Source organism: Lepidochelys kempii, chromosome 9, assembly GCF_965140285.1.
Source record: "Lepidochelys kempii isolate rLepKem1 chromosome 9, rLepKem1.hap1, whole genome shotgun sequence".
Lineage (NCBI taxonomy): Eukaryota > Metazoa > Chordata > Testudines > Cheloniidae > Lepidochelys > Lepidochelys kempii.
Genome location: NC_136388.1, coordinates 35,058,685 through 35,077,701, shown reverse-complemented (window position 1 = coordinate 35,077,701; position 19,017 = coordinate 35,058,685). Strand labels below are relative to the sequence as shown.

Here is a 19,017-nt window from a genome sequence, read left to right as displayed (position 1 = left end):
TCAAAGCCTGAGCCCCACCACCCTGAGTGGTGGCCAAAGTTGAAGCACAAGAGCTTCAGCCCTAGGCAGTGGGGCTTTAATCTGAGCCCTGCCAACCAGGGCTGAAGCACTTGGGCTTTGGCCCTGGGTGGTGGAGCTTGGACTTCAGCTTTGGCTCCAGACAGTGGGGCTCAGGCTTCGACCCCGGTCCCCAGCAAACCTAAACGCTAGCCCTGGCAACCCCATTAAAACAGGGTTGTGACCCACCTTCAGGTCCCAACCCACAATTTGAGAATCACTGATCTAAACCTTCTGTGACAGGTATTTGTCTAACCTATTCTTAAAAATCTCCAATGACGGAAATTCTACAACCTCCCTAGACAATTTATTCCAGCGCTTAACCACCCTGAAAGTGCAGAAGTTTTTCCTAATGTCCAACCTAAATTGCCCTTGCTGCTATTTAAGCCCATTGCTTCTTGTCCTATCCTTTGAGGTTAAAGACAACAATTTTTCTCCCTCCTCCTTGTAACAACCTTTTATGTACTTGAAAATTGTTATCTTGTCCCCCTCAGTCTTCTCTTCTCCAGACTAAACAAACCAAATTTTTTTCAATCTTCCCTCACAGGACATGTTTTCTAGACCTTTCATCATTTTTGCTGCTCTTCTCTGGACTTTCTCCATTATGTCCACATCTTTCCTGAAATCTGGTGCCCAGAACTGGACACAGCACTCCAGTGGAGGCCTAATTAGCATGGGAACAGAGCAGAATTCCTTTTTGTGTCTTGCTTACAACACTCCCGCTAATACATCCCAGAATCATGTTTGCTTTTTTTGCAATAGTGTTTCCGTGTTGACTCATATTTAGCTTATGATCCACTATAAGCCCCAGATCCCTTTCCACAGTACTTCCTAGGCAGTCATTTCCCAATTTGTCTGCGTGCAGCTGATTATTGCTTCATAAGTGGAGTACTTTGGTCTGTTTAATGAGATGGATTCTATTTTGGCTTCTGCATCATCAACAGAAATGGTAACTAAATTTCTTTGACAGGATCTTTATTACTAGTTATTCAAGAGACAGTAAGGAAACATTGATTTTCAGATGTGAGGTTGAGTGTGCAGTTTTGGTGGTTAGAAAAATTGTTTTAACTTGTACACAGAACAGATTTGCTGACCAGTAACCAGTCCTTGAAGGCCATAATGCCACCTATACAGACAAGCGCCATTTGCTTTTCAGAGTGTAACAAAGCTCTGTCTTTACAACATTTTGTGACATGTATACCATGCGCTATCAAGGCTATGCAATACCTTAGTTGAAAAACTAGACTGTGACCTGCCTTTCATTTGCATGCGAGTCTTGTCACGTCACAAAAAGTTGCATTCATGTCTCATTTTAGGTCAGCAAGTTCCTTTCAGCTATATTCTGTTATACATGAGGTTTGGAACCAATGAAAAGGATCAAGTTAAAATTCACATGTTTATAGTACACACATTTCCTTAGTTCTGTCAGTAATGTTAGAGAATTAAATCTGAAGGGATTTTGAAACTCATTTCTTTTTCTTTATCCTGTTTACATTTTGACTTGACTCAGCATTTGACGAAGAAAACAGAGTTGTCCATTTCACTTTGTGGCCTTAATATTTCGCAGTGTCTGTTAAATAAAATATTTCAAATGTACAATGGTAACTTTTATACTAACTTGGATTGCTTATAAAATGAAAGTTAATGTCCACGGTGTATCTGCACAAGTGAAAGCAATACAGGTGCTGATTTCACAAGTGCACAGTTCCTGGATTGCAGTGGGCTAAACCGTTTGGAAAATCTGGCCACACGTATAGCATCTGGCTGAGTGTATGCCATACATGTCTCCATAGACCAGACAAAGATCTCAAATTTACATAATGTTACTGAGGATGGAATTTGAGTATCTCAGATTTTTTGCTAATTTCTGAATTAGCTCAAATGTGTCAAATAACATTTAAGCAGAGAGTTCTCTGTTGAATGTATGCCTGAAGATGCCCATGTATTTTTTTCTGTTCCAGCTAACACATGGTTCATGCTGCTCTTAATGAGCCAAATTCAGTGCTGATGTAAACAGTGAAACAACACTTTTATATAAATGGAAGAAATTCCATCAAAACCGCTTTGGGATTTAGCTCAATAAATTCAGTGTGCAGGAGTCCTGACATGTTACAGTAGTGACTGTCTCAGAGTAAACATTGTGATGTAGATTTCCTCCGCTCCATGCAGAATTTTATTACTCTCTCCCCGTTGGGAATTTTAACCATCTCCACTATCCTAAATGAAAACAAATCTGCCTTCCACAATGCAAAACTGCAAAAGGCTGTAAGGTTAGCTGTGTAATATATGAATGATTTTAGTAAGCAACATAAAAAAGACAAAATCCCACACAAGATCCATTGCATAGTAATGCAACTTTGTTTTAATAATCCTCACAATCTGTGCCCTGTTCAGTAAATAATTTATCCAGAATCAAAAGCACTGCTCTGAGAGCCATATCAGTAGAAGCTATCTCAATCTTTTTGTTGGGGTACTAGGAGGTTTCCATCTGTTCTATTTCTTATCCACAGTTGTGAACTTCTGGTATACACTGCACATGGAAAAATATTCTAAAGACTGTTGAAATTACTGATCAGTATACAGAACAGTTGTTCTTTGGTCTGCTGTCTTAAACTGGAAAGTCAAGATCTTAATACAGTTTTCTTTCATTAGCAATTAGTTAGAAAATCCTGTCAGTTCCTAGAGTTTGAGTTCCCATTTTACTGTTGCTGGAATGAAATGAATTTTCAGGGTGTCTTCGTGAAGAAACATGAATGGAGATTGATGATAACACTTTGTTGAAGTGCATGACTTTTTCCTTTGGGGAATATAAAGCATTATTGTTGTGGCTAAGAATGTGCAGTTTCCATCACAGTATTTTTAGAGGTATTGGTCAAAGAGTTTACAATCTAAGCATATGACGGGACAACCGGTGCACGACAGAGGAGGTGTTATGCACATAAGGGAAAGTGTCATTATTTGCAAAAACATGGGGTGGGATTTTCCAAAACACCTAAGGGAATTAGGTGAGCAATTCCCATGGAAGATGCATGGAAGTTGACAGCTAACTTCTTAAATGGCTTTCGAAAATCACACCCAGGATCTTTTTTTCACATCTAGGATGTGCTTTCCACTGTTTAAGTGGTATGTATTCATGGTGTGTGAACCATGGTGTGTGAACCTCTGTGTGTCTTCATCATGGACCAAATCCTGAGGACCCTGACATGCTCAGCACCTTGCAGCATCAAGCTCTCAGCTGTTACTCATTCAAACTCCCTTGGACTGGGTACCTGCGACCTGTGTCTGTGTAAGGTAGGATGGGGTTAAAGTCCTTCACTGGGCAAAATGGTGGAAACTCTCTCTCAAGAATGGGCTGGAAAAAAAAAAGTGGTCAGCTGTGGATTGTTCAACTGTTGGGAGGTGGAATTGATAGCTGTGCCTGCTAAGCAGAGAAAGTCATAAAAGGGGAGCAAATGTTCCCAGAAATGGAGGGGGGGAAGAGAAGCAGTTCTCTTCATAACCCAGGAAACACCCAGATCCTGTCTGGAAAAGAGGAGGGATAAGATGACACCCAGACATGGTAATCAAATGCAGTACAGGTTTGGGTTTGGCTGAAGGGTATGCAGTTGGATGAGGCAGACAGAAATTGCCCTGCAATTGTTTTCTGGGACTGAAAGGAACTGCTCTTGACTGTTTTGTTTTCCTTTGACTGAGATTGAGCCAATACTTTGCCCTCCCTTTCGGAACCTAATTTAGAGGCCATGAGCTCAACTCCCAGGGTGGCTGGTTACACTGCTATTGGCTTTAAAGGGATATATCTTTGTAATTAGTCTGGTTGAAAATCCTCTGAATCAAAGTCTGTTTCTCAGTGCTGTGAATTTTACCACAGAAGTAGATTCTAACCTCATTTAAGTGGTGTATAGAGTAGAACTGGGCAGAAAAAGGTAGCTCTGTTGCACAGAGGATTTTGATATTTTGAAATTTGGTTTCATTCCAGTTAGGATCACCCAACATTTCAAAATTCTCCATGAAAGGAAATGGAGCCCGGGCTCCAGTGCAAAGTCTCTTGACATTTTACCCTGGAGCCACAAATCCTGGTAGCGCGAGTTGTTGCAGAGCCAGATGGACAAGTTGGCAGGAAACCAGGCAGGCTTCCTTGGCAGGCAGGCTTCTATTGGAACACTGTCGATCTCAAATAGTCTCCAAGAAATGTTTCCATTTTGGCAAATTCTGACAAAACCAGCTCCAATATAGAACCTTTGTGGGCTCTTTGCGCCGGAAAGGATTTTCCCTCTATTGTGAACAAGTTTTTCAGTAGTTTTAGTGCTATTCAAACAGGCATTTACTACAATGGACATTTCTATTCTTTTACAGCTAGGTAAAAGACTTGTGGGTTTTCAACTTGTTGAAAATGTGGCTAGTGTTTTAGCTTGCCATTTTTTAAATAATTTTCAATAGTATAAAGTAATCTTTAAAGATCTGTTACTACAGGCCCCTGTGGTGGAGGTTTCACTTTTCTTTTTAAATAGAATTGACAACCGTTTGTTGTCTTCAGCTATATGGATTACGGCTTTACATTTTCATTTAAATATGCTGAGAAATGAATTGCAAAGAAAATATAAGCAGCATCTTATGCCTTCATTATCTGGTTTATTTTCTTGCGTAACCATCAACCGTTAGCTTATTTTGACAAGTTTTTGCTTTTCATTGCTTATGAAATTTCATTAGTAAATTAATTTTGCAGTCTGTAACTAGTAAAATGGTCATTGATCTCTTTGTTTTTACTATGTGCTAGCATAAGTTTGCAACAAAATCACATTCCCCCCCACACACCAAAAAAATAGAATGTATGAGTGTAAATTCAACCAAATATATAAGAAATTGTTTGGACACAACTACGTTTATACATCTCAGAGAGAGATGCACATAGAATCAACAGGAAACCTGCTATTGTGAGCGCTCATTTTAAAGTTTCCTAAGGTTTCCAGTTCAACTTGATTATACCTTCAGTGTAAGACCAAACTGTACTTGTCACCTGTGTACTAGGGTGGTGAACGCAATGTAATAGAACTTAATGTTGCTGTTTCTTTGGTCGGTCACTTACACTAGGTTTCACTATTCATATACTTGTGTATGTGTGCATATAACTATAGTACACCGTTTGTATCTTTCAGTACTATACAGGCAGCCAACTTTTACACAGATGAAATAGAGCTGTGCACAACTTCAACTGAAATCGGACAGTGAGCACCATTTAAATCTTTAGCACAATTTGCTTCTTCCCCTGGCAAGACCCTCAGCATAACCCCTCAGATTTGTTTTCCTTTTTTACCCATGCTTCATGCAGACCTGACATCTGCTAATTTTTTTGCGCTGTTCATGCCCGTCTTTAAGGGTTTCTGACAGAGACGCAGAGACAAACTGCATTTCTGGCCTGACGATTGTTAACCAGAAGCTATATTCATTAGCAAAAAATTGACATGTTCCCCGCTGACCCTGGCATTCGATGAATGGTGCTGATCTAAAGTCTTCAAGGCAACTTCCAGTTGACATAAGAGACTGTCCGCCTCCCTGATCTCCAGACCCAGTGTGCTGAAAAAAAATAATGAAAAAATTAAATAACTGCATGTGAAAAACAGGAAAGAGATGTGCAAATGGTCTTGGCTATTGCTTTTATTTGGTTCTGGGACTTTTTGCAGCAAGGCAAATGTTCCTAGATGTGTGAATCTGCAAAGGCATAATACTTGGAAAACTCAAGTTACAATAAACTTCCTTTCGTGGCAGGAAGAATCAGTTCTAGTCATTCTAGGACTGGCTTATCTCAAAAGTCCAGACCAGCCTTGCAGGTCAGCACCAGGTATATCTCATACTGGAGGGAAGCTTTAGTTTAGATGGGCTCAGGATTTTTTAACAATAGTATTATCTAAACATGATTAAATGACATGATTTAAAAGCCCAAGTCTTGTCTACCCCAGGTTTTCTTGAAACAGTAATTCCTTATGGGTGTTTCCCCTAACTATACACAGGCGGAAGCTACACTGTAGAAAAGATTCCACTGGTCCAAACCCTGCCTCCTTGCCCTCATGGTTCAAAACTGCTCAGTTCCCAAGGTGTCAAAAACCTAGGGATGCTAACTGTCAGAGTGGTTAAGCACTGGAATAAATTGACTAGGGAGGATGTGGAATCTCCACAACTGGAGATTTTTAAGAGCAGGTTAGACAAACACCTATTAGGGATGGTCCAGATAATACTTAGTCCTGCCATGAGTGCAGGGGACTAGACTAGATGACCTCTTGAGATCCCTTCCAGTTCTGTGATTCTATGAAGTGTCCAAAGGCTACAAAGAGAAGGGGGGAAAATTGCCCTAATGATGATTTATACTCTGGGCCTAGGACATTGGGACATATACTGCTCTGTTATGCTCCAGTGTAAAATGGAGTAATTCCATTGAAGTAAGTGATATTATCCAACTTTTATATTCCTGTAAATGAAAGAAGCAGCAGGTCCATTGTTTCTTATTTGTCTGTAAAGTGCTATGCACATTTATGATTTTTCATAAATAATGAAGTCAGCAAAAGATTATGGTTTCCAGAACCACAATGATTACAGCTATAATACAAATATTACAGATCTGTGACTTTTACAGATTTTTTTTCAACTGTTCCCACTGCTTTTCCTTCCAAACAATGAGGGTCCCAAGTGAAAAATGAAAGTTAAGTGCAAACAGGTGATGCTTTCCATTTCTCACAGGAAAATACTGAAATTATGATTAAGATTTTTATGATTATTTTTCGGCCAGCTCTATTATTAAATGTGTGTGTGTATACAATATAAGCTACATAATCCAAGAGGCTATCATTCCCAATCTTGATAATTGCTAAGGAAAAGCACATAAAAGTTTTATAATAGAAACTTGAATATAACCAAGTAGCTTCAGTCTTACCATTAAAAAAGAATAGCCTATCCAAAGACTTCTCCAGTTCAATGGGCATGGGGGAATGGACTGATCTTGGCTATGGACTGCTACAGCTTGGGCTGAAGCCTCACATACAGCACATCTGCTAATGTAGGGTTGTATTTCATCTTCAGAGAGAGGCATCATTGGTAAAGGAGCAGCAGCTGACAGCCAGTAGGACTTATCATTTCGACTGGCATAGTAACAAACTTGGTGGATGTTGCAGAAGACAAACGGCATGGTGTTGAATACAGGAAGACAGGATCCTGCCAGGCCTAAAACAATTACATATCCTGAAAATCGAGCACCTGTACATAGTCACCCAACAAACAGACCATCTATTTCAAGGAAGTGGAAACATCAGGAGAAATTAGTACAAGGCTGTTGGAATCTACAAGTCTCCCACACGCAAAGAATCATGCAATGCTTTGCAAATTTTTCCTATTTTTTTTCAATGAATAGCACTGTAAATTCCACTCTCATGACCAACCTCTGTGCTAAAGTCATTGTCATAATATAAAGTTTGATTCTAGACAGTTTGAAAATAATATTCTAGCTTACTTCGTTGCAAGCCTGGCCAACTTTAAAATGTCAGAAATCTTCATTGAATTATCAGCTAGTCTGCTAAGCTGGTGTTCAGCAGAGTGGTTATGCAAATAAGTTTCTTCTTGCAAATCAGTTTGCTCCTACCAGTACATTTAGTGGAGAGTCAATTAAATGGGACGCATATTTGGCATCATGGGAAGCAACTGTGAAAACAAATACTTTGGACTGTGACATCACTAAAAAAAAATTAGGCAAGAGGAGGAGGGTTAGGAGGGAGATTGGCAATTCATACACAACTCCTTATCAGCAATAGAAACGTAAATGACAACTTGTGATCAGTTAATTTTGTGAAGTCTGACAGGCCACTGCTACTAACTCAATAAGATTAAACCTCAATAACAAGTTTACTGCCTCCCAGCAAAGATTTCACAAGGATTTATCATTGTAGTAGAGGGATCAGACCATCTGAAAGGGTGCAGTTCTGCAACATTCTGAGCATTACCATCAAGGAGACTTCAGTGGGAATTAAAAAGTACTCTGCACTTGGGATGGGTTCTCCTGCCAACACTGGATCCCAAAAGTGTTGTACCTGTAATGGTCTATTACATAAAGAAGAATTGTAAAAATGACTACAAGTACATATCCTAAAGGTGAATCCTGTACAGAATAAGCTGATTATTATTTTATAACACCCAAAAGCGTGCTATGTGCTTCCTGGACAAACACAAGCCATGATCACCGCCTTGAACAGCACTCTTTATTCCCTGATCCCGCAATAGGATTTGCTAATGTGGGTGGGTATAAGGGTCTGGGCTAGCAGATCCTATTGCAGTATGGGGGCATAAATAAAGAAGACTTGAAAAGAAGACAAGTCAGAGGTAGGGAGTAAGGGATACTGGGATTTTATATTAGTTGACTTTTAAAGATTTTTATGACTGTTTTGTAGATCTTTCTGTTACCTTGTGTAAAAATTAAACTATTTCAAAACAAAAAAGATGCAAGACAAGAAGAGGCCAAACTTGGCTGTTAAACAAGAGTCATTGCTTAAAAACACCTTTGCATGCCAAGTTTATTAACCCTCGAGCCTTTTCTCCGCAAAAGGAAAAAGATGACGACTCTGCCTCTTACAGACTACGTAAGATGATGGTCCCAGGAACTGCCCTCAATAGCTGCAGATGCTCGGAATTTCTAAACATACAGGCACTTATTTGGGGTCTATCTTTAGTTAATTTTGTTTGAAATGTCGGTACAAGTGACCCAAGGCACATAAAAGAGCCTTTTCAGAGCTCGCATTAGAATTCAGGGGAATTTTGGCTCCATCAGGTGCTCAGAAGATTAGACACGCTGACATACATGGGATTTATGATGCTGGACTACTACCTATGTTTTGAAAAAGTCATTTTAATCTATTTTGTAACAAGTAACAGGATGCTATAATAGCAACATTTTCTAGAGTCGTTTAAGAAACAGTCCAATATTATAAGAAATACGCAGACGTTAGGATTGGTATTTTGAGTATCATACGATCACTTCCTATATAAACTGAGTCAACTATTGCATAATAAAGCTTAATACAATATGCTGCAATACACTCATCATTTGTTGTATATGAGCAGTACACATCTGGCACAGAACATTTTGGATGAGAGATAAAGAATGTCCCTTATTTACTGCAGTATTTACCAAGATCTTGATCATGAGCTTTCTCCTGTCCTTCCAGATATAGCAGACTATATCCTGTCCACAATCTTGGCATTCCCTCAGGACAAAATGGTTCTTTATCTGACTGACTGTGAAGAATGAGCAGGAACCCACTAGCAGCTCTCGTTTCAGGCGCTGGTGGTCCTGGGATTCCGGCTTGGCCAGGTGGACCTTAGGGAGAAGAGGTAAAACAAAGATGATTGCTTGAACATTTAAATAGTTCAGCCAAGACAGGCATTGCTTTAGTTTTTCAGAATGAATTTTAATGCTCGGTCAAAGGTTCCAGATTGAATGCAATTCACACTGAAGTACTCTTCTTATCCAGGTATTGTCAAAGGCAGTATAAGTACAGAGTGGTTCATCTCAACCACTGATTTGGAGCATAGTTTTTTCACACGCCCACTGAACCCTTTGAACTGAGACGATCAGCAGTGCCAATTGTGCCTCTGATTTTATCAACATGGATCCATGTCCACTAAGAAATGGACTGAGGCCAGCTCATAACTTCACATACATGCTGATCACTATGAGGACTTTCCGGTCTGGCCTGGATTTGAACAAGTACGAACAGGCATCATGTCTGTGACCAGCAACAGGCATCAGTAAGACCAGTTTGTTAACAAAAGTTATATCGGAGATGTAGTTTTAATTACCAGCAGAAAATTACCATCTAGGCCCCAACTCAAGAAAGCACCCCTATTCAGGTATGGTTGCTTATCTTTAAAGTCAATGGAACTTAAACACAGGCTTACTGTAATGGATTTAACTTAGGGCTGTTGATTAATTGCAGTTCACTCATGTGATTATCTCAAAAAAATTAATCGCGATTAATCGCCGTTTTAATCACACTGTTAAACAATAGCATAGCAATTGAAATGTATTCAATATTTTGGATGTTTTTCTACATTTTCATATATATTTTATTCTGTATTATAATTGAAATCAAAGTGTATTATTTTTATTTGCACTGTAAAAATGATAAAAGAAATAGTATTTTTCAAAATACCTCCTACAAGTACTGTAGTGAAATCTTTGTCTTGAAAGTGCAACTTACAAATGAGATTTTTTCTGTTACATAACTGCACTCAAAAACAAAACAATGTAAAACTTTAGAGCCTACAAATCTACTCAGTCCTACTTCTTGTTCAGCCAATCGCTAAGACAAAATAGTTCGTTTATATTTACAGGAGATAGTGCTACCCTCTTCTTATTGACAATGTCACCAGAAAGTGAGAACAGGCATTTGCATGGCAATTTTTTACCTGACATTGCAAGGTATTTACGTGCCAGATATGCTAAACATCCATATGCCCCTTCACGCCTCAGCCACCATTCCAGAGGACATGCTTCCATGCTGATGACGCTCATTAAAAAAATGTGTTAATTAAATTTGTGCTGAACTCCTTGGGGGAGAATTGTAGGTCCCCTGCTTTGTTTTACCCACATTCTGCCATATATTTCATGTTATAGCCGTCTCGGATGACGACCCAGCACATGTTGTTCATTTTAAGAACACTTTCACTGCAGACTTCACAAAACTTAAAGAAGGTACCAATGTGAGATTTCTAAAAAGATAGCTACAGCACTCATCCCAAGGTTTAAAAATCTGAAGTGCCTTCCAAAATCTGAGAGGGACGAGGTGTGAAACATGCTTTCATAAGTCTTAAAAGAGCAACAATCTGATGCAGAAACTACAGAACCCAAACCACTAAAAAAGAAAATCAACCTTTTGCTGGTGGCATATGACTCAGATAATGAAAATGAACATGTCGGTCTGCACTCCTTTGGACTGTTATTGAGGAGAACCCGTCATCAGCATGGACGCATGTTCCTTGGAATGGTGGTCGAAGCGTGAAGGGACATATGAATCTTTAGTACAACTGACACATATTTATCTTGCGATGCCAGCTACAACAGTGCCATGAAAATGCCTGTTCTCCCTGTCAGGTTACATTGTAAACAAGAAGCGGGCATCATCATCTCCTGCAAATGTAAACAAACTTCTTTGTCTGAGCGACTGACTGAACAAGAAGTAGGACTGAGTGGACTAGCAGGCTCTAAAATTTTACATGGCTTTATTTTTGAATGCAGGCTTTTTGTACGTAATTCTACATTTGTAAGTTCAACTTTCATGATAAAGGGATTGCACTACAGTACTTGTATTAGGTGAATTGAAAAATACTATTTCTTTTGTTTTTTTACAGTGCAAATACTTGTAATCAAAAATAAACATAAAGTGAGCACTGTAGACTTTGTATTCTGTGTTGTAATTGAAATCAATATGCCTGAAAATATAGAAAACATCCAAAATATTTAAATAAATGGTATTCTATTATTAACAGTGATTAATTGCGATTAATTTTTTTAATCGCTTGACAGCCCTAATTGAACTACATGCTTAGATGCTTTCCTGAATTAGAGCCATGTTTTGTATTAGTCTGTCTATCATCAGTGTCAACCTGACATGTTTGCAGCAGAAAGTGATCATTCTTACCTTCTGGACCAGTGTATCCTTGTTCTCCTATGACACCTTGGTCACCTGAGGGTCCTGGTGGACCAGGTGAGCCATCTTGACCTGGCAAGCCAAACAACCCTTCTTCACCTTTACTTCCTAGACAAAAATGAAGGATGCATTTTATCTTCATATGGCTACATATAAAGGTAAATACAGTCCAAACACATAGTGTACAAGGAGCCATTTAATAGTACTGTGCACAAGGGCCTGCTTTACAATGCTGTATCTAGTCCTGCCCCAGATATTCTTAAAATACTAAAAAAATGACACGTACAGAGTAAATAAGTATTACAGAACTTGGTTTGGGGGAGGGGGGACGTGGTATAAGAGTTGTGCTCTTTCCCTGTGACCGTAGGATTAGATGCAGTGGTGTGATGATATTGCTATCACCAATTGAACTTCATGTCCCTATTCCAGAATGTGCCTGCCTCTGGATTTCAAAGTTTACAATCCTGCAGAGCACTGCAAAAAATTCTGTAATAAAAATTGAAACCAGGGGAAGCCTGTACCAAGATGTCTATTTCCACTTGACTAATTATTTGAACAGTCCCTCAGAACAAGCTCACTGCTTTCGTGACCTGAAGCTGCTATTAGATTCTGCACTCTTCTCCATAACTGGGTGACAGATTGTGCTAGGTACAATCAGGTAAGTGGTACCACTTTTATCAAAACTATCTTTAGTTCTTACATCACTAATTTCACAACAGGTCTTGGTCTTTCAGGCCCCCATTCAGCAAAGCATTTAAGCATGTACTCGAGTCTCTTTAGGGCAAGGTAAGCATGTGCTTGAATGTTTTGCTAAACAGCGATGGACTTTGCTGAATTGGGCTTAATTGTTTGTTCAGTGGAGAAGAAGGCACCATAAGCCTGTGATATCCCTCAAAGAATGCATCCTCTTTTTCTCAGATGTGCAACAAATGCCATATTATTGTGAATGCACTGTTGATTAGTAGATGGTGCCAATGGGTGCTTGATAATTTGATTGCAAAGGCAGCAGACAGTGTGGGATATGTTTACTAGACATTTTTAAGAGGATGATTTTCTGAGTTTGATACAGTTCCACGTGTCATATGTTGTGGTGTTTGGCAGCCCCTTTGAGCGAGAGAGAGAGAATTTCAAGATGAACATGTTTCCTTAGAGATAGGGTCAATTCTCATTAGTGAAATTTGTGTGCTTAATTCTTTGCACGTTTGCATTAGGTGTTTACCCTTTGGAAAATGATTTTTTAATAGTGAGACAAACTTTAAAAGTTCACGACATTTTACTTTTTATTATGTTTGAGAGAATCTAAAAGTCACAAGAGAATTTAACATGGGGGTTCTCAAACTGGGAGTCGTGACCCCTCAGGGGGTCGCAAGGTTATCACATGAGGGGTCGCGAGCTGTCAGCCTCCACCCCATACCTTGCTTTGCCTCCATCATTTATAATAGTGTAAATTTAAAAATGTTTTTAAATTATAAAGGGGGGGGCACACTCATAAGCTTGCTGTGTGAAAACTTTCACACAGCAAGCTTATGAGTGTGACCCCCCCCTTATAAAGTTTGAGAATCACTGATTTAACAGCTTTTCAATACCTGTTGCCTAATTTTTACCCAAAGTTCAAGTATTGGGTAGTTTTTGTAATAAATATTATCCCTCAGTAAAATTTCTAGTTTTCTTATCTGCCTGCATAACCTTCTCAGCAAGGATAAGGTTGGTTCTTATTGTGTCAGTAAAAGCAAAAGCATAATTAAATTTTCTCCTAACATACCAGCATGAGTATGCATCACTGTACCACCTGGTTTTACAGAAACTGTTTAAAGATTTATATAATGAAAACACTGTGCCCTGATTCCAAAGATGCCTCTTAGTTGTCTAATGAATTAATGCACTGTAGTAAACTAAGCAGTGCAGTAAAAAGTATTTTACTCAATTATATCAAAGATCAACCTGAGTATCTTCCTCTGAAGATATGAAGATATCCAGTAATATCACCATGAAAAATATGAATTCCTTAGGTGATAACTGACTGAGAGTGTCGGATGTATCCCATTATCTAGAGCTAATTAAGACGCAACCTCCACATTTCTATCAAGTTGTCGACTGGAATCATCACTAGCTGTTTTTACCTCAATCTTTTATCTACCAGAAAAAAATCACTGAATGTCAGCCTCTTACATGCTCCCTTTTAAATTCTTTCTCTGGCTATTTTTCTTCTACTGTAACCATTGCATCTACATTGCCAAGTTCCAGGAGACACAAAACACTGTTGTCAAGGTTCCTCCCCCACTCTGAACTCTAGGGTACAGATGTGGGGACCTGCATGAAAAACCTCCTAAGCTTATCTTTACCAGCTTAGGTCAAAACTTCCCCAAGGTACAAAATATTACCCCCGTTATCCTTGGACTGGCCGCTACCACCACCAAACTAATACTGGTTACTGGGGAAGAGCTGTTTGGATGCGTCCTTCCCCCCAAAATACTTCCCAAAACCTTGCACCCCACTTCCTGGACAAGGTTTGGTAAAAAGCCTCACCAATTTGCCTAGGTGACTACAGACCCAGACCCTTGGATCTTAAGAACAATGAACAATCCTCCCAACACTTGCACCCCCCCTTTCCTGGGAAATGTTGGATAAAAAGCCTCACCAATTTGCATAGGTGACCACAGACCCAAACCCTTGGATCTGAGAACAATGAAAAAGCATTCAGTGTTTTACAAGAAGACTTTTAATAAAAAATAGAAGTAAATAGAAATAAAGAAATCCCCCCTGTAAAATCAGGATGGTAGATATCTTACAGGGTAATTAGATTCAAAAACATAGAGAACCCCTCTAGGCAAAACCTTAAGTTACAAAAAAGATACACAGACAGAAAGAGTTATTCTATTCAGCACAATTCTTTTCTCAGCCATTTAAAGAAATCATAATCTAACACATACCTAGCTAGATTACTTACTAAAAGTTCTAAGGCTCCATTCCTGGTCTATCCCTGGCAGAAACCAGCATACAGACAGACCCAGACCCTTTGTTTCTCTCCCTCCTCCCAGCTTTTGAAAGTATCTTGTCTCCTCATTGGTCATTTTGGTCAGGTGCCAGCGAGGTTACCTTTAGCTTCTTAACCCTTTACAGGTGAGAGGAGCTTTCCCCTGGCCAGGAGGGATTTCAAAGGGGTTTACCCTTCCCTTTATATTTATGACAACTGCAGTATGAATCCAACTAATTTTATGGTCCTTTCAGGCCTCTTAGTAATTATTAATTGTTAATTATTACTGTTAAATTTAATTTTTCCAAGTAAATTTTTCCCAAGCCCAGTAACTTTGGTGTTTGGTTTGTTTTTAGTTTGTAAAAAGGAGGAACGCTATTGATCAGGTTGGCATCCCCATTGCACAACGCCCTGTACTCCTGGATTCAAATAGTACAATGCACTTCGGTAGCCAAATCTCTCAGTCACTCTGCACGCCCATCTGCATGAAGTATCTCAGTATTAAACAGTATGTTTCCAGAAACCACTTGTGTGGTGTGCTGCTTTATTTTTTTAATGCAAGATCTGAATAGTGGAAAGAGGTTGTAAAGTCTGATTCCTTAATTTAGAGAGAGAGAGATAGAGAGAGAGAGAGCGCGTGCCCAGTAACTAAATCCTCTACTCTGAGAAGCATACTCTTACGAGTTAAATTAGTTCATCATTATTTTCAGTTTAGACCCCAATCATTGCTGGCATCAAATGGGAAGGAGTTCCAGGAGTATACACGATATAGCATAGTGCCCCAGTGTAGTATGTTCTAAGATCAGCGAAGCTTTCATGCTTTCATGTTTCTTATTCCATTTTCTCTCTCCTTATTTCCAAACCGCCATATGCCACTATAGCATAGTGCCCCAGTGTAGTATGTTCTAAGATCAGCAAAGCTTTCATGTTTCTTATTCCATTTTCTCTCTCCTTATTTCCAAACCGCCAAAACCACAAAGCTTATCACACAGATGTTTATTTGTTACCTACTCCATTCTGCCACCCTTTCACAGGCTGCTTTCAGTGAATTTACTTGCAGCATAAGAAGGCACTCTTCAGCATGACCGGGAGTTTGTTGTGAAATTAGATTTTATAGTAATACTGAATTTCAATAAGTCATAAAACCTAAAACTGTAGGGATTTTTTTTGCTTTCATTTTACTGACCAAGAATGACATTTATTTGTTAAAATTCCAAATAAACCTCTCACTGTCTTATTGATGAGCCTAGCCATTGTGCCATATTAGCACAAGAAAATAGCACATTGTGCCACAAGAAAGAAGAGGAGAAAAATGCCTAAAGCACCTTGGGGAAAATATTAAACACCCCTCCCTCCTCTTCCTACCCCTGTACACTCCACACAGCTTTGCATGATGGGTGCAGAGAACACACTTCTCAAAGTCTTAAATGTTCTGTTTGTCTTAAATTACCAAGTATTTAAATCCAGGCTTTACCTGGGGGTCCAGGGTAACCTATTGGCCCTGGAAATCCTACAGACCCTTCAGCTCCTCTTTGTCCTATTACTCCACGAGGACCTGGTGTCCTGGGACATGGGGAGTGTTCTGTTTTTCCTGGTTCACCAGGGTCACCTGGAATTATGCAATAAAATTAAAACAACACCAATTGGAACAAAAATCTGTGGGAGATCAACATTCCCCTTTTAATTGCTTTTGAGATTAGAGTGCATTTCTGGGGCTGTGTTCCCAAAACGTTAATCAATGAGATACATAGGTTTAACTTTAGTTTCAGACTGTCTAGACTAGAATTTAAAGGTGTATTGTTAGCATGTGTTAGCTAATACGTTTTAAAAGTCTAGTTTAGACAAGGGACATCGCCCTTAATGTGTGCTAAACTGGCTGAGTTGAAGCTTGGGTGGAACATAGGCTTTAACTCAATCAATTGAGCACATGTTAAAGTATATACTGCCTTGTCTACGGTCTGAAGGCAGCTGAGAAAGTCTCCACATGCAGCATGGGCGTAAGGGAGTAGGGGTTCCATCCGACATTACTCACTCACTTTAGATGAAAGCCACCAGAGTATGGCTACAGTTTATGTATTGTTTGTTGCTTAGTGGTGTTCACCATTTGCAGTCTGTAATAAGTACATTTGTCTAGAAGACTTATTGGATTAGTTCAAAGTCAGTGGAGTCGATGTCTGCGTCCACTGATCTGATAGCAGGACTGGGGCCTTGACTAGTTGGCTTCATTTAGAAAGAGCCTACTATGACCGCAGATAAAATAAAATGCAATAGATGTGACAGATCCCTTAAGAGAAAACACTCATATTTTACATACTTGCATACAGAATTCTATGTACACATATTTGACACTTTATTGTGGGGCTCCTCGGCATAGTACACAATTACTCTGCCCGTAAACACAACCCAGCTATGTTAAAATTGATTATAATCACCCTGTTATAATGATATCTGTCATTCTTAGCTTCCAGCTATGGCTCTACTATCCAGGGAGCGTGGAATGTACAGAAAGAAACCCAGACATGCACAACAAATATTTGGTTAATAAGGCATTCTCCAGCTTACCTGTGCAACCTGAAGGATTCATCAAATGGAAAGCAGACCATGCCAGCCATTGCCAAGCAGGATGGAAACAAGTTTCAGGCATGTAAATTAGAACAAGGAATGGAATGAGAACTGAAATAGTTTGTATGAACTGACATTCAGTTCATACTGAATATAAATAATTCAGTATAATAAATATACAGTTCATACCAATATAAATAATAATGGCAAAATATAAAGTACATGTCTTAGAATACTACCTGCAAACAGTTTTCACAAGAACAAAAAGGAATCCAAAAACAATGTAATACATGGTATTGTTAAATGGTGAGGTGCTTTGTGTGATGTGCAAACTCTTCTAGATGGCCAGTTCACACAGTGCCAAATCCCGAGGTCCTTGCTCAGGGCTAAGTCCTTTCACTAGGAACCACAGGTGGAGAGGCCTTTCTCTGTGAGGAATTCCCCACAACTATATGTAAGCAGAGATACCACCTCTATCATGTATTTACGTACCCCAGAGATGCCCCTCCACTGTGGTTTTGTACAAAAAGGTGCTGCATATATGATTGAAATAGGAGCAGGGACTGAACATGCCTCCAGGACCCTTGTTTGGTGAACTGATCTCTGAGTTCCATATAGCTATATCAGGGAGATAAAATAGTTACTTGTGGCTCCCCACAGCTGCTACAGAAAAGCCAGAAGTGCAGGGTTGGTGTAACACAGGCAAGGCTGAGGCTGCTCTCTCTCTCTCAGATCCCCTAAATCAGTTTATCCCCTCTTCATAAACCTAAACTGAGTGAATGATTTTCAGGGAATTCTGTGATTGGAATCTCAGTTTTCTCCTGCCCTTCTGGCCGCCTCCTGTAATAGAGGGTGATCTGGTCTCAGCTTTTCTATACACTTACTCAGTCTTTATTTAATCAAACTCTTACTTGGGGTATGAAATAACAGCTGAGTTAAAAACTAAGTAAGGATCTAAGGATTTGGCCCACAATACTTTGTATTCATCCCTTATTCCCTCAGGGGGAGAAATTAGTACAGCACTCAGCAAAGAAATCATCACATATGATTAGATGAAATGACTATATTCTAAACTACTTTTCAGATTTGCACAATTATAAAACATCTGTTCTTTATCGCTAAGAAAGGTTTTTTAATTGGTAAATAAAATATTACATTTTCCAATCTTGAGAAACTCCTTTATCGATTTGAATATATTAATTCTTCCCAGAGCCTCTTATTTTGATGCAACGGGCAAAGGTAAGACTTCTTACTGTGTCCTGAAATTCTTGATACTGTGGTATGTAGTATTCTGGATATTAAGATATTGTGCTTAATGAATGTTACTTGAGAAAGATAATGTAGAAAAGGAAAAGTGGGTGATGAAATACGCAGTATGAACTTTGCCTCTCTTACAGCAAAAAGCATCTGTTCACACATGGTACATCTTTGCAAGAACCCTCACATGGCATGCTCATGCTCTCTGGTCTTGCAAACTATTGCAAGTATCAGAAGAAAATGATCATTTATTAAATTGTTTCAGTGACTCAGAAATGTTCTATGCAACTGAAAGCTGCAACTACCATTTTAAACCAGCCTTGCACAACTCAGGAACATTTACCAGACCAGGCACATACTTCATCAATGAAGACTGATTACAATAATAATAATAAAAGAATTATATCTAATTTACTCAACAATATTTCCTTATCCCAAGTTAGTGGATGCTAGAATTTTGTCAGGTTGCTATAAACTCTTTTC

General features: G+C 39.1%; 1 protein-coding gene across 1 annotated transcript in view; it reads right to left on the bottom strand.

Annotated features, from left to right (window-relative positions):
* Nucleotides 1-5,364: 5,364 nt before the first annotated feature.
* The window catches only part of COL4A4 (collagen type IV alpha 4 chain), a 129,633-nt gene continuing 115,980 nt past the window's right edge, over nt 5,365-19,017 (bottom strand). Inside the window, exons 27-31 of the mRNA XM_078854334.1 lie at nt 16,190-16,324; nt 11,733-11,849; nt 9,221-9,409; nt 6,980-7,266; nt 5,365-5,628 (exon numbers count right to left, since the gene is read on the bottom strand). Of these exons, the coding sequence (XP_078710460.1) occupies nt 5,365-5,628; nt 6,980-7,266; nt 9,221-9,409; nt 11,733-11,849; nt 16,190-16,324 (992 nt within the window). The remainder of the gene's footprint in view (nt 5,629-6,979; nt 7,267-9,220; nt 9,410-11,732; nt 11,850-16,189; nt 16,325-19,017) is intronic.